At 37.6% G+C, this 25,126-nt stretch overlaps 1 protein-coding gene across 4 annotated transcripts in view; it reads right to left on the reverse strand.

The window, feature by feature from the left end:
• PLSCR4 (phospholipid scramblase 4) overlaps positions 1-25,126 on the reverse strand; it is a 41,473-nt gene that overhangs the window by 8,526 nt on the left and 7,821 nt on the right. For 2 of the 4 annotated variants that reach the window (XM_072727077.1, XM_072727079.1), the window contains exons 2-5: positions 13,142-13,378; positions 12,404-12,431; positions 11,217-11,327; positions 1,097-1,332 (exon numbers count right to left, since the gene is read on the reverse strand). In XM_072727077.1, the coding sequence (XP_072583178.1) occupies positions 1,097-1,332; positions 11,217-11,327; positions 12,404-12,410 (354 nt within the window). In that variant the 5' untranslated portion in view covers positions 12,411-12,431; positions 13,142-13,378. Of the gene's footprint in view, positions 1-1,096; positions 1,333-11,216; positions 11,328-12,403; positions 12,432-13,141; positions 13,382-25,126 lie in introns of all 4 variants that reach the window. The other 2 variants (XM_072727076.1, XM_072727078.1) reach the window with 1 other exon arrangement.

Raw genomic sequence — 25,126 nt, forward strand, 5'->3', positions numbered from 1 at the left:
CAGCCAGGGACCTCACACAGGAGCATTCAGTTCTCTATTATTTTCACAGGTGCCTGTGGAGGATGTTAACACACTGATTTCCATTTATTTGCACTACTAATGCCACTGCCCTCCCTAGAGGCATAATTCAAGGAGGAGAGGGTCCACAGGGCTGGAAGCGTGTGATTGGGATTAGGGCAAAGGGGAGGAAACAGTCTGGGATGCGATCTCTTGAGAAGGGATTTGGGAACACCACTACTTAAATTTCTACCTTAACTTCACTTAGGAATCACTCTAAAGACAGTGTGATGGGCTCATCACCTGATATATTTGAGAATATTCTAGCAGAAAAGAAATCTCTTTGAGGACAGAGAAATCATATTTATATAATTTTAGATAATATAGATCATTCCCAATCCCTGAGCCCAGAATATTGCCTGAAATGTCATATTTCACCAGATATTCATTGAATACATTAACTAATAAAAAATACATGAATGTGGTATTAAAGAAAGTGAAAAATAACTAGACATAAATGTTTGGTGGTATAATTGATAACAGGATGGTAGGGAGAGGATACAATCCTTCCTTTATTAAAAACTTTTTTTTGTATGAAAACACAGTCAGGTGAGGGGGCCTCAACAGGTCTTACACCAAAACTGGTAACTAAGGTGGCTAATGAAAATTATGGGTAATGAGAAAAAGGGGAGGGCTAAGGCACTCATTGATTCACTCATGGTCTTTTTGTTCTGTTGCATGTTTTTCTTGGTGTTAAAACTCTTTACTTCTATGTAAATGACACCTCAAATAGCATCTTTGATAGTTTTTCCTCTGTTCCTGTTTTTTAAACCACCTCCAACAGGACACCTTGTGTACCTTAAAATTCAACATACATCCTTTAGAAAACAGTACTGATCCTGCCAAATACATGGCTGTACTGCTCATTTCCCCTTCACGTTTCTGAAATCAGGAGGACCACCACTCCTACAGTCTCACAAACTGGACCTCGGTCATCACTGACCCATCACCTTCATCCACTCTGTCCAGCTTTGTAGCTCTTCTGGTCAGGTCCCCAGTCATACTTCATAAGAAAATCATTTGGATTTGTGTGGAGTACCTGGGTTAAATATTCCAGACCAGGAGGGCAGTTTGGCATATGAGCAGGCGTTGGCATCCATGTTACCGGAACAGGCTGATTTGGCATAGGATATTTGCCAGGCTGGTACTGGATAGGATGGGTACCACCAGCTGGCTGGTACAAGGGGAAGTTATGGGGCTGAGGTGGACTGTAGAGCCCCATAGGCAAGCTTCCTGCGTGGCCTGCAGATGGAGGGATAGCTGGTCCAGGGGGTCCTGTATCCACAACAAATGAAAATGTTAGATACTACTAACACTATAACACATTAGAAGTTAGAACGACCTATTTTTTTACATGAAAAAGATATGCAGCATGCATTATCCACTTAATAAAACATGACTGGGATGCCTGGAAGGCTCAGCAGTTGAGCATCTGCCTTTGGCTTAGGGAATGATCCTAGAGTCCTGGGATCAAGTCCCATGCCAGTCTCCCCCTGGTGAGCCTGTTTCTCCCTCTGCCTTTCTCTCTGTGTCTCTCATGAATAAATAAATAAAAGCTTTATTAAAAAAATAAAACATGATTCATTTTCTTAATGTGTACCTTGTACCAACAATGTACTAAGGGGCTTTACATACTAACTCATTTAATCCTCTTAAACCTTGTAAGATAATTATTCCACACAGAAGTTTGGAATAAGATTTGAAACATCAAGTAAGGGGATTCCAAGGTTTGGCGCCTGCCTTTGGCCAGGGCTGTGATCCTGGAGACCCGGGATTGAGTCCTGCGTTGGGCTCCCTGCATGGAGCCTGCTTCTCCCTCTGCCTGTGTCTCTGCCTCTCTGTCTCTCTATCATGAATAAATAAATAAAATCTTCAAAAAAAAAAAAAAAAAAAGAAAGAAACATCAAGTAACATGTTGGCCTCTCTCTGTATTAGGTGCCTCCTTTGGAGATAATAATAATATGTCTACTTCCACTAGGTTATAGTGGGATGACCACAAGACCTAGCACATAATTAGCAGTGCACATCTATGCTATTATATTTATTGTTATGACTGTCTAAGGTCACAAATACAGTAACCTCAAGGGGGTGGGGGGGCTTTTAAAGATGGGTATATCATTCCAGAACAGTTTCATCACGCCGGAAAGAAAGCACATACCCATCAGCAGTCCTTCCCTAGCTTCTGCCCCAGGCCCTGGAAACCACTACCACTACAGATTTGCCTAACCTATATGATATCATATAAATGAAGTCATGCAACATACAGACATCCTGTCTGGTTTCTTTCACTTAGAATAATGTTTTCAAGGTTTGCCCATTATAGCACAGGCTAGTAGTACTTCATTCCTTTCTGTGGCCTGGCAATGCTACATTGCATGGACATTATCACATCGTTTCCACTTTTTGGCTACTATAAATAACACTGCTGTGAAGTGAGCGTGCGAGTTTTGATGTGAACATAAGTTTTCAATTCTCAAGTATATACCTAGGAGTGGAATTAGCCTTAACTTTTGAGGAAATGCCAAACTGTTTTCTAAAGTGGATTCACTGTTTTATACTCCCTACTGCTGAACTCATTTATTAGCGCCCTGTGTGTATACGGGTGTATTCCTTAGGATTTTTTTACGTTATCTGCATATAGAGATAGTTTTGCTTTTTCCTTTCCAATCTGGATGGCTTTTATTATCTTTCTTTGCCAAATTGCCCTGGCTAAAACTTCTAGTACAATGTTGAATAGAAGTAGAATGAAGAGATACCCTGTCTTGCTCTTGACTTTGGCGGGGGGGATGCTTTCAGCTTTTGCTATTAAGCATGATGTTAATTAAGCTGTGGGTTTTTCATTGATGCCTTTTATTAGATTGAGCAAGTTCCCTCCTATTCCTAGTTTGTGGAATGTTTTCATCATGCAGGAGGTTTCTCATTATTTTGTCAAATGCTTTTTCTCTATTGATATAATATGATTTTTGTCCTATGTTCCGTTCACATGGTACATACATTGACTGATTTTCATGTGATAAACCAACCTCTCATACTCAAGATAAACTGCATTTGGTCATAGCATATAATCCTTATTATATATTGCTGGATTTTGTTACTACATTACTAGTATTTTGTGCTGTCATTTTTGGGTTCATATATTTTGAAGCACTGTTTTTTAGATGTATATATATATATATATATAAATGTTATATCTTCTTGATAGATTGACACTCCTAATATTGTAAAAAGTTCTTTATCTCTAATAACAATTTTTGTCTTAAGGAATATTTTGTCTAAGTATAGCTGTTTCATTAATTATCAATAATTAAGTTTGAGAAACATTGTTCTAATACAGTGTTTTACAATCTGTACGTATATTAGTGGCTGTGAAATCAATTTAATGATTCACAACTACAATTTTTAAAAATAAAATTTAGTACACTAGAAAAAATAAAATAGAAAAAAAATCAAAGTATATTGCCCATATACTGTATACTCACTGTATTAAGAATTGCTTGGTGAAATTTTATATGTAGCATATATATAACAAATACATATAAATAGTTATATATAAATAAAAACATATATGTATTGTTTACTGTGGGTCATAGTAGATTGTCATCAAGAATGTTTGAGGGGGGCAGCCCTGGTGGCTCAGTGGTTTAGCGCCACCTTCAGCCCAGGGTGTGATCCTGGAGACCCAGGATTGAGTCCCCCAGGCTCCCTATATGGAACCTGCTTCTCCCTCTGCCTGTGTCTCTGCCTCTCTCTCTCTCTCTCTCTCTCTCTCTCAATCTCTCTCTGTGTGTCTCTAATAAATAAAATAAAATAAAATAAAATAAAATAAAATAAAATAAAATAAAATAAAATAAAATAAATAAATATGAGGGAAAAAAAGAATGTTTGAGGGGGTTCCTGGCTGTCTTGGTCAGCAGAGCATGTGGCTCTTGATCTTGGGGTTATGAGTTTGAGCCCCACACTGGGTGTAGAGATTTCTCAAAAAAAAAAGAAGAAACTTTTTAAAAAGAATGTTTAAAAACCAGTGATTTAAAGACCCTTTTGTTTAACCAATGTAAAGAAAGAAAGGATTCTATTGAAAAGATGGAGATATGCTGCAAAACTGTGAAGCATAATCATATGGGAGTTTGTTTTCATCATGGTTGGGAAAAGTTTTGTGGATCTGTTCCTTGAACAGTAAAAAAAAAAAACAAATTTTACGTAAATATAGGCAAAATTGAGCTTCTCTCTGAAAATTGCTCTGTTTTTAAAATTACTGTTTATGATGTATGTGCATAGATCTGTGTTTTCTTATATATCTGCTCAAAAATTATTGGGATGTTGGTCCAGAAGACAGCAAGGAGTGTTAGAAGCTAAGATTCACCTCATGTCTAAGTAAGTGTGCTAAATGGAACAAGACTGGGATAGTTGAATTTTGGGCTATGACGTTGAAGCTCCACAAATGACATCATATTTTCCAAAGTAACCCAGGCTCTGGGCACTGAAGGTCTATAGACTGGGGAGTCTGGTATCTTTTTTGTAATCAAAAAGCAATGCCACAGCTGTGTAGAGCAAGGAGTGATATTTCCTGAAAAATGTGAATGGTCCACTGGTAGCTTTTTTTTTTTTTTTTTTTTTAAGATTTACTAATTTATTTGAGAAAGAGAGCACAGTGGGGAGAGGCAGTGGAGAGGGAGAGAGAGAATCTCAAGCAGATTCCCTACTGAGCGAGGAACCCAGCCTGGGGCTCAATCCCACAACCTTGAGCTCATGACCTGAGCCGAAATCAAGAGTCAGACACCCAACCAACTGAGACACCTTGGTACCCCTGGTAGCTATTCTTTGAAAAGACCACTCCTGCAAAATGAAAAAGATCTGAGAGAGTGGGGTAAGGTGGAGACTGTGCTCTCTCTCAGAGAACCCAAAGAAGTGGGTCCTGGACACCATACATTCCAGGAGGGAACTCCTAGTAGAAGAAGCTATGTTTACTATTAAAAAAAAAGATAATATTTACTGAGCTCTTATTATGCTTCAGGCACTGTTCTAACTACTTTACATGTATTAAATCTTGTAATCTTAGCATCAACCTTCTGTAGTAGAGACTATTAGTATCCTTTACAGAGGAAGAAACTGAGGCATAAAGTGGCTAAGTAATTTGCTAAAGAATCAATAGTGTCAATATGTGACAGAGGCAGAATTAAAACTCAAACATTCTGATGGCAGAGGCACCCTTAATTAAATTATGCTAATATTCCCTTTAGATCGGAGGTTAGGAAAAGGGTTAGGAACATCCAAAATAGGATTCTACGGATGGCCCAGGAACTACAGACCAGAAAAGTAACTCTAGCTGATAGGTGTATTTTTAAGTCTTAAATTTTTCATGTGCACACACGCATGAGCACACACGCACACCTTCTACAGGATGTCACAGTATAGGAAAAAAAGCTTAGTGGGCTGAAAGCCGGTTTCAGAATGAGTAAGGGGTGACCAGGATAGAGGCAAAGCAATGGTCTAGAGTCAGCCAATGTTGAGGAAACCGTCCACCACTAAGAAGGGACATTCCCCGAGTCTTCCAGAAGTGGTTTGGGATGAGAAATAAAGACAGTACTTCCTATAAGATTATGAATAAGGTAAATTGGACAGAGGATCAGATCCCGGTGATTTGGGCATTAAAGGGAAGAGTAGCTTTTGAAGCTCCTGAAGTCTGGGATACTCTGGTTACTTGTAAGAATCCCACTCATGAGCATCATGAATTGTGGAACTATTTCTTCTAATACTGTCTGACAAAAAAGCCATGAAATAAATCAAACATTCCTTTATTTGGGAAACGTTCCACAGGCCCATTTCAAGGATGAGCAGCTGTGCTTGCTGTGAGAAACAGAATGATGTAGAAAGACACGTCTATTTTGCTGATTTTAGGGGAGGACCTCTCTATCTCCTGGATCTGAATGCCTGTTTCCCTCCCCAAGTTAGGGAAGTTCTCTGCTATGATTTGTTCAAATATGCTTTCTGGTCCTCTGTCCCTTTAGGTGCCCTCTGGAACCCCAAGTAAACGTAGATTTTTCCTTCTGATGCTGTCATTTATTTCCCTTAACCTATCCTCATGATATTTTAATTGTTTTTCTCTTTTTTCCTCAGCTTCCTTCCTTGCCATCAACTTGTCTTCAATATCACTCACTCTTTCTTCCACCTCATTAACCCTCATCGTTAGGACCTCCAGTTTGGATTGCATCTCATTTAATTGATTTTTAATCTTGGCCTGATTAGATCTAAATTCTGCAGTCATGAAGTCTCTTGAATCCTTTATGCTTTTTTCCAGAGCCACCAGTAGCTTTATAATTGTGCTTCTGAATTGGCTTTCTGACACTGAATTGTAATCCAGATTTTATAACTCTGTGGCAGAGAGTACTGTTTTTGATTCTTTCTTTTATGGTGAGTTCTTCTTTCTAGTCATTTTGCTCAGCGTGGAGTGGCTAAAAACGAGTTGTACTTGTTTGAAGCACAAACTCTTCTCTCTGTACCATTCCAGCTGTTCTCTCTTTAAATCTCAGGCCGAATTCGTAGGTTTTCAGAATGGTTTGAAAGTTATCTAGGTAAGTTGGTGGGGCCAGGTGGCTTGGGGACCCTACTCCTCCACCATCTTGCCCCACCCCCCCGCCACCAACACGTCTGTTTTGGAGGACATTCAGTCCTGCCGAAAATACACAGATTAAAAAATTAAGTGAATGGTTATCATGAAACAAGTTAACTTGTGGGATCACAGGTAGATTCATAGTGTGTGAAGAGATTAGAGAGGAGAGGTGCCTAACCTAGGCAGAGGAGGTACCCTATGATGTTAGTGCTGACATGTTAGACCCAGCCAACACCTCCACAATGGGCAAAGGTTTTACAAGGAGAGTCGGTACAAAATGAACAGGTGCACAAGGGAAGCTAAGTATTACAGGGGGCAAGACTCCATCTTAATCTGGAGATTAAGCAGATAGGCTTGAAAGGAAGGTGGAGAGGGAGTGAAGATTATGAAAGACCTATACTCTGCACAAAGAACCTAAACTATACGCCAATAAAATAGAAAGTGAGGTAATTGGACTGACATTTAGAACCAATGGAAGAGGTTCAATTAGGCAGGAGGTGCTTGCAGAAGTGCAGATGGACAGCAAGTTAGTTTGTAATGTAAGGAGTAGAAGATGGAGGAATAATAAGCAACACAGAAGAGACAATCCTGTCTCAGTAACAGGCTGGATATGAGGAAAGATTCTCAAGTTCTGATGTGGGTCCCTGCAGCCTCCAGAGGAGGGAAAGATTGGAGGGTATGTGTTCTGGAGCAAGATGCCAAAGTTGAATCGCAGACCTGTGAGTTTGAGATCCAGGTTCCTTCCAGGGGAAGCAGCTTATAGGCAGTGGGAAATGCAAGTTCAGAGCACAGGAGATTGATATGGGTGGGGCTAAGGGATTCTTAAGTGGCTAAAGACACACGAATTACCAAGATCACTCAGGAGACTGTGTAAAAGGTTGGGTGAATGGGAAAGGTGAAAGAGGGAGACAAGGCAGGGCAGGGGAGTGGACCAACTCTGGGGAATACCAGCTTTGAAGGACAGGAGACATACCAGTCTTGATAGAGACTGAGAATCAGGAGAGACTAGAGGAAAAGTAATAGTAACTAGAAACAATGTCAAATTAAAGCTACATGACAAAACAAAACAAAACTCTAGTGTCTTTAGAACAAATGGAAGAAATTACAGGTTTCATTTTGTCATGAAGAATATATCCTTTAAGAACTGTGTTTAAGAGTAAGCAAATTAGACTTCCTGGAAATCAGATATCCCTACCCTCTTTTTCAAAACCATTAAAAACAATGCAACTAAAAGTCACATAAACTATCTTAATACTGTTTTATCACTTCAGTGAGTTGCTTAATTCTTATAATATTCACAATGTGATTTTATTTTATTTATTTATTATGATTTTATCTTATTTTATTTATTCATGAGAGACACAGAGAGAGACAGAGAGGCAGACACACAGGCAGAGGGAGAAGCAGGTTCCATGCAGGGAGCCCAACGTGGGACTCGATCCTGGGACTCCAGGATCACGCCCTGGACTGAAGGCAGGTGCTAAACCGCTAAGTCACCCAGGGATCCCCACAACCACGTTATTTCAACATAAAAGTAACCTCATGTAATAAAATTTGAGGATCAACAAATTAGAAAATTGTAATTTAGATTATGGGGCTATTCTGTATAGATTATGTTTCTAAGAAAAATTAAGTACATATTTATGTAATCAAAAGATTTGTTATATGTATTATTCACAGATGTTAAAAGAACAGAAGGAAAAACATGATCCAAGTATGTATGGTAAACATCATACTATATTCCCCTTTGAACTCTGCAATTGCCATTAAAGATTCTGACTGGTTGTAGGGAAGCAAAGCAAAACAAAACGGTTAATTTTGTATAACTGTAATATACTATATTTATTTAAATAAACAACTCTGTTGTGGAGCATTGTCCTATCAATACTAGTGTGAAAAATACCGCTTTATGGGATTTGTATCTTCTCAGTTATTTTGCATATTATCATCCTTTTTTATTTCAAGAAATTATATCATTTCCTTTCTTTAAATAGACTACATATAAAAAATGTATTAACTATTTTTTAAACATATTCGGGACAAAGTTATTTTCAGTGGGAATACATGTCCAGTACTATAATGCAAATAGAAATTAAATAATTGAATTTAAAGAAATTAATTAAAGCCGAATACTTTTATAGTATTTCAAGTTCCTTCCTGTGAATTACAGGGCCATATTTTGCATCAGTCATCATAAATAAGTACAGAGTTCAGCCACTAGGTGGCGGTCACAGTGAATTTTTGTTAATTTCATAACTGAAAATTCAGTTCTATGCTCTGCACCATGATGTTTTCCAACTTATCTAGTCATTTGATTTGCATGATATATCTGATGCTCTGGCTAATTTTTTTATACAGAGAGGAATACACACTTTCCCAAACGAACAGTACATGACTTATAACCAATGTTACTTAGAAATGAGAGAGCCTTTGTTCTAAACGAATCTAGGTTCTTGGATATAGTGATCTATGAATATAAGTTAGATCATGTTGACAGTCAGTGAAGTAAATTTGGAGAAATGGTCAGATATAGTATGATTATAATTTAGGACTGTCAAGACCTTGGATTTAGCAGGAGTTGAGCCAGTAATGAGGGGTTATATCGGACCAGATATGCATACGTACAAGGGAAAGGTGAAAAGGAAGCCCTGCTGTTTTCAGAAAACACTGAGAAAGCAGAAGTTAACTGAGCCCCATGGTCTCTCTCTTTTTTTTAAGTACATAGTTACCAATGATTATTTTATTTAAATTCAATTAATTAATATATAGTGTATTATTAGTTTCAGAGGTAGAATTTAATGATTAATCAGTTGCATACAATATTCAGTGCTTATTTCATCAAGTGCCCCCATTAATTAAATGCCCATCACCCAGTTACCCCAAACCCCCCCCACCTCCTTTCCAGCAACCCTCAGTTTCCGATAGTTAAGGGTCTTTTATGGTTTGTCTCTCTCTCTGATTTTACCTTATTTTATTTTTCCTTCTCTTCCCCTATGACCCTCTGTTTTGTTTTTTATTTTTTTATTTTTTTTATTTTTATTTTTTTTTAATTTTTATTTATTTATGATAGTCACAGAGAGAGAGAGAGAGGCAGAGACACAGGCAGAGGGAGAAGCAGGCTCCATGCACTGGGAGCCTGACGTGGGATTCGATCCCGGGTCTCCAGGATCGTGCCCTGGGCCAAAGGCAGGCGCCAAACCGCTGTGCCACCCAGGGATCCCTGTTTTGTTTTTTAAATTCCACATGAGTGAAATCATATAATTATCTTTCTCTGATAGACTTATTTCATTTAGCATAAGATAGCTGAGTAATATTCCACTATATATATTCTGTATCTTCTTTACCATTCATCTGTTAATGGACATCTCTATCCATATTTGGCTATTGTGGACACTGCTGCTATAAACATTGGGGTGCAGGTGCCCCTTCGGATCACTATATTGGTATCCTTTGGGTAAATACCCATAGATATTATGGGTAGGGCCAAAACCATTATCCTGTGGATCCTGGGGTTTCTTCTCTTCTTTCACAGACTAACTCAATGGTTTATACTTCTAAATGTACACTTAAATATACATTTAGAGAAACACTGCTACACTTTATCTATCATTTTCTAAATCATTAAAATGTATTTGTATACAATCCTGATTATTTCCTTACTTACTTCAAAAGTAAGTACATTTCTAATTTTAAAAATTTCACACATTGCCAATTACTTTCTAAAAAGACTACAATACCTCAAATACCCATTAGCATTAGGAGTATCTATTTCACTGAGTCACCACCAGAAGTGCATTCAGAGTTACAAAATTATTTGTATAATTCCTTAATCAGCACTCAAGGCCATTCACCCTCATTTCTCTTGCATTTGTCCATTGCATGTCTCATACCAAACTTTCATGACCTTGTGCTTTTGTACATATAGTTCTTTCTGCCAGAAAGAAGTCCTTTCTTCCTTTTCTTTGAATGAGAAACTCCTTATCAAGCCAGAAAAATCTGACTTCCTCAGTTACGTCTTCTGTTAATCTCTGCTAAAATCAGTTACTGTCATCTTGGCCTTAGAACATCTTCTTCATATTTTCATAACAGAGTAGAGAGATTGCCATCAGTGTTTTATACAAATTCCTTCCTCAGGTGCCTACAAATGTATTCTAATAGACATCCCGTAAACTACTTGGCACTTTGGAGGCATGATATACTTACATAAATATATGAGAATACTTATTTATTGAATCATTCAATTACTTAATTACATTTATTTATTTATTTATTTATTTATTTATAAAGATTTATTTATTCATGACAGACAGAGAGAGAGAGAGAGAGTGAGAGAGGCAGAGACACAGGCAGAGCGAGAAGCAGGCTCCATGCAGGGAGCCTGATGTGGGACTCGATCCCAGGTTTCCAGGATCACACCCCGGGCTGAAGGCGGCGCTAAACCACTAAGCCACCGGGGCTGCCTTAATTACTTAATTACTCTTAAAAGCAATCTTAACTATTAGTATGGTTTTTTTGGAGAGGTGAAAAGAATCTTTCTGGTTATTTAACCCACCTAGTACCAAATGGGAATTGTAGTCAGGAGGTGCATCAGGCCTTGGATCAGGAGACTTTACTTGATTCTCTACTTCATCTGTAGGTTGCTCAGGGGCTGTGGGGACCACACCTTGGGAGAGGTAGAGGGGACATGATTTACAATGGAAGTGATAATGTGATAAGAGAATATGTTCATTTTTCTTATCAGTGAAAGTAAATAATATGAAATATACTCATATTTTCAAAAGACACATAATTCATTATGTAAATTACATATTAACCTGTAATAACCTGTATTAACCCGAATTGATGAATTTTCAGGCTAAATATAGATTTTTTTTTAAAAATAAAGCAATTATTCATATTGTGCTCTGACCAAAGCAACACACTTTCATGCTAGTGGTTCAGCTCACTTCATGCTGATGCCTACCTACATGAACTCCTGACACATTAGCAAAAATTCTTTTCCTCACTACATAATATGGAGAATACAGTAATATATAGAGTGAATCTTATTTTTTCCCCAATCCTTTTTGGAAAATAACTGTGTTTTAATAAATTCAAAACATCACATGATAAACACGTAATGCCTTAAAACACAGCAGTGCCACACACAACTCAGTTAGAGGTGGTTTAATATACCTCTCCAGTGAAAGTGACCTTGGTCACTGCTGCAAGAGAGGGAGTGAACTCACTTTCCATGATGCTATCTTGTCCCCTTGCTGCAATCAGAGAAATGTCTGCCTGTATTCTCTACAAGGAAAAATTCTTATTCTCTTAACTGACTGGTTTTTATCTCATGAAAAACACAAATCCCATAAATGTGGTATTTCTCTCCTTCCATTGTCTCCTGCATTTGCTTGAAAATGCAAGACCTGATTCTGAGCCTTTCTCTATATGGGCAGGCTGTCATCACAGGCTTGTTATTACTGCTTCTCTTTGCAGACTTAATTTCTTACTTTGTCCTTTACTTAATTTTCCCCACATACTTTAGAGATCTTTCAGTACATATGTGCCAATATAAATCCATTTAAATCCTTTTCTGTCAAAGATAGATAGAAATGTTCATATGTATATAAAAGATGTATTCTCCAAATGCTAAACAATAATAGAAAACTTCAAGGAAATAAATTCCAATTTTAAGGAAAATATCACATAATCCACATTTGAGAATAAAGTATATTAAATTTATTCATAAAATCTTACCTGACATTTTGAAGAATTCCACTTAGTCCTGAAAAATGAAACATTTTATTTATTTATTTATTTATTTATTTATTTATTTATTTATGATTTTATTTATTCACAAGAGACACAGACAGAGAAAAGCAGAGACATAGGCAGAGGGAGAAGTAGGCTCCCTGTGGGGAGTCTGACGTAGGACTCGATCCCAGGACCCAGGGATCATAACCTGACCCTAAGGCAGACGCTCAACCACTGAGCCACCCAGGTGCCCCTGCTAGTTATCTTTTATTCATTCCTTCATTAATTCAACTAACACTTGCTGAGCACCTATATGTATCAGACACTGATATAGATATTGAAAATACAGTAAGAAACCAGAAAAACAGGTACCTATCATGCTGGAATGCATATTTGCGTGCCATGAGGTTAAAAACACATTAACAAATATTTAAGACTAAATCTAGGTAGTATAGTTATAAAGAAAATGAAGTCAAAAGTTTAGGAAAAACAGGGATGGGAATTCGAAGAGGTTCTGGGAAAGCCTCTCTCAGGAGGGAACCTTTGAGCTGTTTGAACTAGGAAAGGAGGCATTACACTACAAAGGTAGGAAGGGGGTTCTAGGAAAACAGGAAATACGTGCAAAGGCCTTGAGATGGCGCTGGGCTTGGGGTGCTCAAGGGTGAGAAAGAGGTCAGGTATGTCTGGGACACAAGGACTGAAGAGAACGGACGGAAGAGATAGAGAGAAGTCTGATCATACCTGAAGACCGAGGCAAAATGTTTGGGATTTGTCGTAATTGCAGTTGGGCAGTCTTTGGAGGACTTTAATCAGTGGAGTGATGAGAGCTGGTTTATACTTTCTCCCGAGGGGGCAAGAGTGGCAGTAGGCAGTGAGGATGGCATAGCAGCAGTAATCCAGGTGGGACTGATGCTGGCTTAGACCGGGGAGGTAACCCTGTGGAGGGTGACGTGTGGTCAGGAACAGAACCTACAGGAGCTGCTGATGGACAAAGGAAAAGAGACGAGTCAAGGATGAGTGTCACTTTTCAGGCCAGGGTACTGGCGTTGATGACAATGCCATTAACTGAAGTAGAGGGGAAGATGGTGGGGAAATGGTGGCGACTGGGGAGGTAGGGATCAAAAGTTCAAAATAGGCATGTTTTGCTTAAAAGAAGCCAAAAGAAGTTTATTTTATTTAAATGAACAGTATGTATATGTAAACATTATGAGAACAGCACAAGAGAAGTAAACTAGAGGTTGAGATGAGATTTGAAACAAGGGTTGGGGAGAACCCAATCCTTCTTCATGAACCAAGGGTTCATGAATTCATTCAAGATTGAAATAAGTGATTATCAGAGAAAGGAATTTTAGGATTTCTGAGTTCTGGATGATCACAATGTACCACATCAACAAAAGCTATAATTTACTGAATGCTTATCTAATGTCAGACAAAGGGTTGAATACTTTCCATATCTTATCTTTCATTAAATTACCTCTCTCATATATTAATGGCCCACCCTTCTAAAATCAAGTACTTCTAAATTTAAAGCTGCTTTTGGATTTTCTTTTTATCCTGTTTATCAGATTATGAAAGTGGGGGTTATTTGTGTAGTTTAAGCTGAGTAGAAAGTCACTAATATTGAGTATAGATGTCAAAGATCACCATATAAAACCGTAGTCAATATGGATACTGAGTTGACTCAATGAACACCACCATCACATAAGCCAGGATACAGATTTCCAGCTCAAATGACTGTCTTGCCAAGCATGGATCGGAATCCCAACAGTCTCCCACCATTTTTACTCACTTCTGGAACTGGAGCTAGTTGCTCACAGTCCTATGTGTCTTAAAAGCTAAAAACGTATTTTGGGGCACATCAAAATGTCAGACCGAATTACAGGCCAACCCAACTGGTACGAGGAATTGATCCTATTCCTTTAATGATGGTAATCTCTGGTGTTTAGAACTGAATCTTTTTAGAATCTTAAATCCTGGACACTCCTAGGAATATACCCTCAAGTGACTCTTGTACAAGTATACAGAAGATATATACAAAAATGTTGACACACTGGTCATATTAAAAGAAACTAAAAACATTCCTAATGTCCATCAATGGTACATTGGACAAATAAATTCTGGTACATTCATATGATGTGAGTGTACACTTTCGTGAAAACCATAGTTTTAGAGTCATACACATCAAGAGAGATGAATCTCAAAATTACAACACTAAACAAAAACATAAAAGCAAATCCCTAGAGAGCACATATATGATATCATTTAAGAATTCCAAAAGCAGGAAAATGAAACAGAAGATTTTTTTCAGATGCATACATGAGGAAACTTTAAAGTTAGGGAATAACACGAAATTCAGGAAAAATGGTTACATGTGGAGATGCGGTGTGGGGCAAGTGTTTCATCATGGCCCACAGGGGCTTGAAGTTCCTCCTAATGTTCTGGTTCTAACAAGGTGCTTAGAACAGGGGCCATGGGTTCTTACTAGTCCTAAAAAGGTACATATATTTAAATCTGCATATTTATGTGCCTGACGTGATTTCACAATAAAAAAGAACTTCTTGACAGTTATACATTGAGCATAACCTTCTAACTAAATATCTGTTGTCCGTTTCTACATTAATCCTAGGATTGAAAACAATGAAGAAACCACGAGGGAAACGAGTTAGTACATATTATTCGGTGCCTTAGTGAAAGGAAGTGAATTATTCATCCATGCATCCATCATCTATTCAGCCATCTATGGTGGCAAATGGCAGAGTATAATGTAATGCAGATTTTAACAATTGCTGAATTTAGGTAAAGATAGAGATTTGAATATTTTTATGTTCAAGGCAAAGCTTGAAGACAGAAATGCAGAATTCCTTTTTTAAAAAAGATTTTATTTATTTATTCATGAGAGACACAGAGAGAGACAGGCAGAGACACAGGCAGAGGGAGAAGCAGGCAACCCCCAGGGAGCCCCATGTGGGACTCAATCCCCAAACTCCAGGATCAGGCCCTGAGCCGAAAGCAGAGCTCAACCACTGAGCCATCCAGGCATCCCAAAATGCAGAATGCTGTACCCTAAATATGAAGTAGTACCTCTGGGGTCCAGGCCTAAAAATCTGTATTTTTTAACACAGCCCCAAGTGATCCTTGTGTTCAGGCATGTTGGAGGTTTATTTTGTGTAAAGAAAAACAACAGTTTTCAACTATGCCAGGCAGAGCGTAGAATTCAAATCTGATTTGAGAGACTGAGTAACAATTTGAAAAATATACCAATCTTTAAATTAAAAAAATATATAAGTGTTTTAAAAATCAACTAACATCAAAGTAAAATATGATTGCCTCACAAGCTGCAGGTGTTCACAGGATTTGTTCACCTCCTCTCTCCTTTGAGATGTAGTTTCCTTTCCTTTTTCACCCTAAACTCTCTTCCCTCTGTTATAAAATTGTACCGTATAGTTTTATCCAAAATATTACATAAGGTAGGATAATTTCCAGTTGGTACAAGCATGAATGTTGTAACTTAATCCTCTCTTAACATCCAGTAGATTGTTTTCAGATTTCCCAATCACTCAGCAAGGACAGAAAGTACTGTAGGTTGAAAAGAGACAGTTCTGGCTTTGTGACAGATGGAATTCAGATTAGAAAACTGAACTGCGTCTCCGTAACAAGTTAGGATGATATGGTTCCAAGAGCTCTTTTTTTAAAAAAAATTATTTTTAATTTATTTTGATTTTTTTTTTAGTTCCAAGAGCTCTTAATCCCAAAGGTCTTCTGCATTTTCAGGGTTTAGGCCGCATACAAAGGAATCTAAGCCAACTGGAACCTAATACAGAGGGAAAGGAAACATGGGCTGGATAGGACGAGGTTGGTGAAGCCATGGTTTGCTGCTTTGGAAGGCAGACTCCACAGCGCATGTGGCATCCTTTACATGGATATCCTTGCTGCATCCAACACTGCAGCTGCGCTGCATCTTGCTCTTCAATTCCACCTTTCTAAACTGGGAGCAAAGCTCAATAAAACCACAAGCTCTAGAGCCTCACCATGGACATTTGAAACTTCAATTGCAAAACTGAGAATAATGGTCAGTTTTGCAGTTGAGAATTTGCTGGCCTGTGTCCTGGCCTCTGGGCCAGGGAGCCTTTGGATCTGTGATAATCTTGCAATTCCCTACATGGAAGTCTTGGAGATCTGCATATGAAAACTAAAACCTTGGGCTCTGTTTCCAGTGCCTTCAAAAACGAGAGGAGAGAAAAGAAAGCAGAAGTTCACTGTTTGTACAACTCCTCTGCTTCTTAGCAAGGGCAGGAAAAATAGCTAGTTCCTGCCAAGTCCTAGTCCATCTACCACAACTGGCCAGTTGGGTGTAGCATGTAACTGCTAGATGATACCCTTTGTACAAAAGGTAGGCTACTTGGAGGAGGGCAGACTTGGCGGCTGGTAAATCATGTATGCCAGCACACTTCAGGTAGTCTAAACAGGGTTCACACAGACAGACAGATCCCAGGTATCCCTAATGGCTATGTGACATTGAGGGGCTGCTCTGAAGTTGGGTTATCTGTTGTGTCATGGGCAGGATGAAAGTAGCACCCACCTCACTTAACTGATGTGAAGATTGACATGGTACATTCAATAGCACTTTATTTTTAAAAATATTTCATTTATTTATTTGAGAGAGAGAGAGAGAGCGAGAGAGAATGAGAGTGTGTGCAAGCAGGCAGAGGGAGAGGGAGAAGCAGGCTCCTTGCTGAGTGGGGAGCCCAATGCAGGGCTCGATCCCAGGATCCTAGAATCATGACCCAAGCCGAAGGCAGATGATTAACTGACTGAATCACCCAGGTGCCCCTCAAATAGCACTTTTAAAATACTGCCTGGCACATAGCAAATCCTCAGCAAACATATATTAATACTAAGATTTCACTAGGTAAAATAAACCAGCTGGTGAAGAGACCAAGAATAAGTGTCTGCCTTCAAATAAAAGAGCTGTTTGCCATTCAGCCATTTGACATACATTACTGAGCATCCCTAGTGAAGACTTTATCCTGGGTTTTTCAAGATGCCACCAATAACTCCCTAATGTCTACAACTCTGAGTATGGGTCTAGCAGGCATGATTTTACAAGCAGTGTTGGAAATGGGTTTCAAACTGGAAAGAACTAGAAGGAAAATGGAGGCATTGCTGGAGGGCTTTTTCCTATCTGTAGCCAAATGAAAGACAAAAAAGTTGGAGTACATTTTATCTGCCTATAGGATTTGCTTTTAGTTTATAGTAGGATAGTGACATTAATTATATTATTCAGATGAATGGATTTATCCAGCAATGAACTTTAAAAACAGCAATGACAGTTAAAGACATCTTCTAAAAATTACACTATTCACTACACCTCCAAGATACAAAAATTGAGGTTATTTTAAAAATTATTTTGCATTATGAAAAACTGAGTATTTGCGTCTGTTTTGGAGTAGTACTTCATGACATATGTTCAAACGGAACAACATATGTGTAAGTGATTAGAATATTACATTTGATTTACTCGAAAGCCTTGATGAAACTCTTAATAAATGTAAACGCTGGTATTTTTCAAGCACTCACACTTTATAAACCCTATGTCACAAGAATCCAGGCTGGTAAATATAAGCACTCAGTTTCAGTTGTTACATGTAACTTAGTGCTGTTGTGTATGAAAGATTTTGTCTGGCCTTTGTCCCAGGCTCTGAGGAGAAACTTCTGAAGCCTTGGAGCTTCCTGAGTGATGGACGTGTCTAATTAATTATGGCAGGCCCTTGGATCACACCTCAGTTTATGCTAAGGAGATAGGGGCTGATCATGCTGAAGAATCACCATGTGATTAAGAGGGTGATATTTGAGCCAGGTTACATTTTACTGATCTCCTGACCTCAAGGGAGACGGGGGACTGGAGGTTTAGTTCAACCAGTTGGCCAATGATTCAAGTACCCATGCTGACATAATGAAACCCCAATAAAAACTCTGGCCACTGAGGCTTGAGAGTTTCTGGGTGGCAGACATATCAGTATGTTGGGAGGGGATGCATTCTGACTCCACAGGAAAAGAGGCGTGACAGTTTTCAAATGTGAAACCCTACCAGACCCCACCCAATGGGTTTCTTTATTTGGCTGGTCCTAGTTTTACCCTTCAAAATAAAACCTGCATTGTAAATGTCGCACTTAGAATTCTGTAAGTCATTCTTGCAAATAATCACACGTGAGAGGGTGATGACAACCCCCCAATTTATAGCCAGTTGGCTCAGAGGTGTGGGTGACCTGGGGACCCCTGAACTTAGGGCTGGTATCATAAATGATGGCAGCCTTATTGGGGACTGTACCTTTAAACTTGTGGAGTTTGTGCTAACTCTGGGTGGTCAGTGTCAGTGAACTGTGCTGAGATTTTTGGAAAAGTTGCTAACCTATTACAAATAGAAGCATACACATATATATTTCTTTTTTTTTTTTGAAGATTTTATTTATTTATTCACGATAGAGAGAGGGAGGCAGAGACACAGGCAGAGGGAGAAGCAGGCTCCATGCAGGGAGCCCGTTGCAGGACTTGATCCCGGGACTCCAGGATCACGCCCCGGGCCAAGGGCAGGCGCCAAACCGCTGAGCCACCCAGGGATCCCCCACATATATATTTCTGATCACAAAAGTAAAACATTATAACCTGTAAAACATCAGTAAGTATAAAGAAATGAACATACCTCTTAAAGCAACCTTCCAAAAATAACTATTTTTAAAATGTTGGTAAATATCTTGTGTGTGTGCATGTCTGTATGCATGGGGGTTTTAAAAATAAATATCATTAAAAATACTGTGCACTAACAAATATAACTACCTTAACTTTTTCCGGTATTATGACTAATGCTATAAAATTTCCATTTACCTAAACATTGGTACAAACTTCTGATTACTCCCTTATAATTAAATTATTTAAGAAGGATCTGTGTTGTATAGGTGAATGTTTTTACAACTTAGGGAACATTCTGCCAAATTATTTTCTTTCTAGCAAGGCTCCTACAGTTTACACCCAAATCATGTGAGTGACCATCTCCGTGTTAATAAAGTTTGCCAATTCACTTAGTGGAAAATTTCTTTTGTGTTACCATGCCATTAAACAGAATTCTTAATTCAATATTTGAAATAATGTGTTTCCTGAGACGCCTGGGTGGCTTAGTGGTTGAGCATCTGCCTTTGGCTCAGATCATGATTCTAGGGTCCTGGGATCGAACCTGCATCAGACTCCCCGTGGGGAGCCTGCTTCTCTCTCTGCCTATGTCTCTGCAGCTCTCTGTGCATCTCTCATGAGTAAATAAATTACTTTAAAAAAAAATTAAATAAAACGTTCTCCTTAGGGGCCAGATTACTTTTCTAAACTCCACTGAAAACTGCCTTCTGTATCCTTGCTGCCCTTTCTCTTCTATCCCACCATCCTCACATTGCTTTCAAATTATCCAACTCTCCCACTATTATACCTTATAATATGAAAATATGCCCTCCTACCAAGCTCCCTTTCACCTTCTATTTTGTAAGGTTTTTAGAATATATGTATAATTTAGGAAAAAATTCTGAACCCAAAGAAAAAATTCATAATAGGTCACAGGTTTCAGTTCTAGGTAAGATCCAGTAAACCTGTATTAGCCTGTCTCTCCCACTGAATGCAATGAATTAACTGAGAAAGAATGATGCAGCAGCTATTTGAAGACTGGAAATACCAAGCAAGAGCATGGGAGAAGAAGGCCAGAATTGGAAGTACCATAAACCAGAATCAGGTTTCTAATATTTCTATGGTATCCCCAGCCTGATACATTTCAAGGCAGTCTGTAATGCAGAAGTAGCACCAGGTGCAGAGAGAGCTCCAGAAGAAGCTCCAGAAGAGCTCCAGAAGAGCTCCAGAAGAGCTCCAGAAGAAGCTTGAACAAGGAGAAGGGGAATTCCTAAAGTTCAGAAAGAGGTAGAAAGTTTCACAATACATTTTTTTCTTTTTCTCCACTTTCTTATGTCCCAGATCCTGGCAACCCCACTGTGGAGAAAGGAGTGATTGAAGATGGGGTGAAACTCCTCCCTTGGTTTCTTTTTTTTTTCTTTGCCCTCCTATAACTTGGCCTTGAATACAAGTTAATTTGTGGGAAGTATACAACAGAAAAAGGTAAATAAAACTTCATTTTTTTTTTCTGGCTCAATAATTAAAAACTTGAGAGACCCAGAAGACTGGTAAGATTGTAGAGAGGGAGGAGGCTTGAGAACGTGTCCCAGTAAAGTTATTTATGAATTTCTGGGTTCATCCCTGAGTGATACATGCATGGATCTGATCCTAAAAAAAACTTTGAGAATTGAAGGGAAATCACAGTCCAGGTCTGATTGGCCACTGGATTGCAAAAGAAATCTAAACAGCATGACCAAGACTTTGAAAATGAAAATTAACACTCAAATCACAACACAAAAGACTGGTAGAACCGTGGCCTGAACCCAAATGGGTCAACTGCTTGCCAAAACTAAGAAAATCAATTTCCTGCATAGCATCTAAATAAGACTCTGAACCTTTTAACATAGTATTCAAAATACAGTATCCAGGATACAGTATACATGTACAAAGAACCAGAAAAGTCTCAACTCAAAAGGGTTGAGAGCCACTACTGAAAACACTACTTAGAGAGATGTAATTCAGAACACAATAACGAGTTAAATACTAAAAAAAGATTCAACTAATGCTAAAAAAAAGGACAGGAAATGAGACATAGGAGAATGAAAAAGGAAACAAGCAGGTATAAATTTAAATATATTAATAGTTACATTAAATGTAATATACTAAACTATCAATGAAGAGATAGACATTATCCAAATAGATAAATGATATTTTTTAATGACTCAATTACATGTTCTCTAAAAGAAACTCATTTCAAACATAATGATAAAGTAGACTAAAGAGGAAAAAATAGAAAAGATATACCAAGTAATCATGTGAAAGAAAGATGGAATGCTAAGACAAATTGAAAACAAGTAGCAGCTGAGCGCCAATCAATAGATGAATGTATAGAGATGTCACACACACACACACAAACACACACACAGGAATATTATGTAGCCATAAAAAATGAGATCTTGCCATTCACAATAACATGGAATGACCTAGAAGGTATAATGCTAAATGAAATAAGTCAGCCTAAGAAAGACAAATACCATATGGTTTCACTCATATGTGGAATCTAAAAAACAATAGAGACCTATAAATTCAGACCTATAAATACAGAACATTCTTCAAGATAGATCATGCAATATTCCATGAAACAAACCTCAATAAACCTTAAAAGACTAAAATCATAGAAAATGATCTCTGGAAACAATGGAATTAAATTTAGAAATGGAAAATATAACAAAAAATTTGGGAAATTCACAATATGTAGAAATTAAACAATACACTTCTAAGTAAGCAATAAATTAGCAAAAAAATCACAAGGAAAATTAGAAAATGCTTTGAGATGAATGAAAGGACAAAATGCCAGAGACTTATGAAATGCAGCTAGCATCATGCGTAGACACAAATTTATAGCAGTCAAAGCACATGTTTTTACAAAGATGTCTCTCAAATCAAAAACTCAATTTTCCACCTTAAGAAAATAAAAAAAAACAATAGCAGATTAAAACAAAAGTAAGCAGAAGGAAAGAAATAGTAAAGATTAAGGTAGAAAGAAAATAGAAAGTAGTAAAAAAGGAAAAGAACAAAACCAAGTTTTTGCTTTGACAAGACCAACAAAACTGGCAAACCTTTAACTGAACTAATGAATCAAAAAAGAGAGAAGACTCAATTACTAGAGTCATGAACAAAAGGAGCCATAATGCTATCAATCTTACAGTGAAAAAAAGAATTATAAAGAAATAACAAGAACTACCATATATCAAAAACTTAGATACAACAGATAAAACTATTAGAAACATATAATCTACCAAAACTGAGATAGAAAAAGAAAACTTGAATAGAATCAAAACAAGAGCCTGAATTAGTAATCAAAAACTTCCCACAGAAAGCTCAGCACAGATGATTTCTTTGCTGAATTCTATCAAGTGCTTAATCCTTCATAAACTCTTCTAAAAAATAAGTGAACATATCCCTCCTCATTCTATGAGTCACTATGACCATGATATCAAAATCAAACACATCACAAGAAAAGAAAGTTACACTAGTACCCCTTATGAATATAGATACAAAATCCCCAACTCTAGGAAACTGAATCTAGCAACAAATAAAAAAAGGTTTATACACCATGACCAAGTGAGATTTATAAAGTAATAAGACACTGGTTTAATATACAAAAATCAAGGAATGATTTAATAATAAAAAAATAAAAATACAATCAGCTCAATAGATGCAGAAAAGTATTTGACAGAATTCAATACCTTTTCATGATTTTAAAAAAAAAACAGTTGACAACCTAGAAATGTTATGAAACTTGTTCAATCTGATAAAAAGCATATATAAAGTGCCCGACTGTTAGTATTATACCCAATGGAGAAAGACTGAATATCTTCCCCTAAGACCAGAGAACAAGACTAGAACATCCACTGTCACCACTTTTATACTGGAACTTTTAGCCAAGGCAATTAGGTTAGAAAAAAATAATAAAAGGCACCCATCCAGATTGGGAATGAAGAAATGTGACAGATCTTGGACACAGACTAAGGAATCCACTAAAAACTATTACAACTAATAAAGAAGTTCAACAATGTGGCTGGACATAAAATCAATACACAAAAATCAAATGTCTTCTATACACTGGCAATGAACAATTTAAAAAATTCCACTTATAATAGTATCAAGTAACATATGTAGGAATTAATTTAATAAACAAGTGTAACACTTGTGCATTGAAAACTAAAAAATGATGTTGAAATGAATCAAATACAATATAAATAAAAGTATATATATCCCAAGTTCATGGATCAGACAACTTAATATTGGTAAGATGGCAATACTCCCTAAATTGCTCTATATATTTAACATAATTTTTTAGAGGGATGTCTGGGTGGCTCAGCAGTTGAGCGTCTGTCTTCGGCTCAGGGTGTGATCCCGGGGTCCTGGGATCGAGTCCCACATCAGGATTCATGCATGGAGCCTGCTTCTCTCTCTACCTATGTCCCTGTCTCTCTCTGTGTGTATCTCATGAATAAGCAAATAAAATCTTTAAAAAAAACCCATAATTTTTTTTAATAATAAATTTATTTTTTATTGGTATTCAATTTGCCAACATACAGAATAACACCCAGTGCTCATCCCGTCAAGTGCCCCCCCTCAGTGCCCGTCACCCATTCCCCCCCACCCCCCGCCCTCCTCCCCTTCTGCCACCCCTAGTTCGTTTCCCAGAGTTAGGAGTCTTTATGTTCTGTCTCCCTTCCTGATATTTCCCACACATTTCTTCTCCCTTCCCTTATATTCCCTTTCACTATTATTTATATTCCCCAAATGAATGAGAACATATAATATTTGTCCTTCTCTGATTGACTTATTTCACTCAGCATAATACCCTCCAGTTTCATCCACGTTGAAGCAAATGGTGAAAAACCCATAATTTTTTTAGAAACTGACAAGCTAAACATAAAATTCATATAGAAACAAAAGAAAATTGCAACAGCTAAAATAATCTTGAAAACAAAGAACAAAGGTGGAAGACTCATACTTCTTGATTTTAAAACTTACTCCAGTTTTTCCAAAGAGAAATCCAGATGGTCAACACACAAGTAAAAACAATTGCTCAACATCACTCATCATTGGGGAAATACAAACCAAAACCACAATGACATATCAACTCACAGCTGTCAGAATGGCTAAAACTAACACAGGAAGCAACACATATTGGTGAGGATACAGAGAAAGGAAAGCCCTCTTACACTGTTGGTGGGAATGCAAACTGGTGCAGCCACTCTGGAAAACAGTACAGAGGTTCCTCAAAAAGTTAAAAATAGAACACCCTATGATCCAGTAATTGCACTACTAAGTATTTACACAAAAGATACAAAAATACTGATTCCAAGGGGCACATGCACCCCAATGTTTACGGAAGCATTATCAACACTAGCCAAATTATGAAAGAGCTCAAATGTCCACTGATTTGATGAATGAAGAGGTGGTATATGTACACAATGGAATATTACTCAGCTATCAAAAAAGAATGAAATCTTGCCATTTCCAATGATGTGGATGGAGCTAGACTGTATTATACTAAGCAAAATAAGTCAGAGAAAGACAATATACCAGAATGATTTCACTCACATGTGGAATTTAGGAAACAAAACAGGGAGCATATGGGAGAGAGAAAAAAACAGAGAGGGAAACAAATCATAAGAGACTCCTAACTACAGAGAACAAATAGGGTTGATGGAGGGGAAGCGGGCAGGGGATGGGCTAAATGGGTGATGGGCATTGAGGGCACTTGTATTGGGCACTGGTGTTATATGTAAGTGATGAACCACTAAATTCAACTTCTGAAATCAATATTAACTATATGTTACTAACTAGAATTTAAATAAGAATTTGAAAAAAAATTGAAAATAAATAAATTTTTAAAAACTTACTACAAAACTACAGTAATCTGAATAGTATGGTACTGGCCTATGACAGACAAATATACCAATTTGGGTGCCAAGACCATTCAATGAAGAACAAATAGTCTTTTCCACAAATAGTATTGAGGAAACTGTATATACATATACAAAAGAATGAATTTGGATCCCTACA

This window comes from Vulpes vulpes, chromosome 11, assembly GCF_048418805.1.
Source record: "Vulpes vulpes isolate BD-2025 chromosome 11, VulVul3, whole genome shotgun sequence".
Classification (NCBI taxonomy): domain Eukaryota; kingdom Metazoa; phylum Chordata; class Mammalia; order Carnivora; family Canidae; genus Vulpes; species Vulpes vulpes.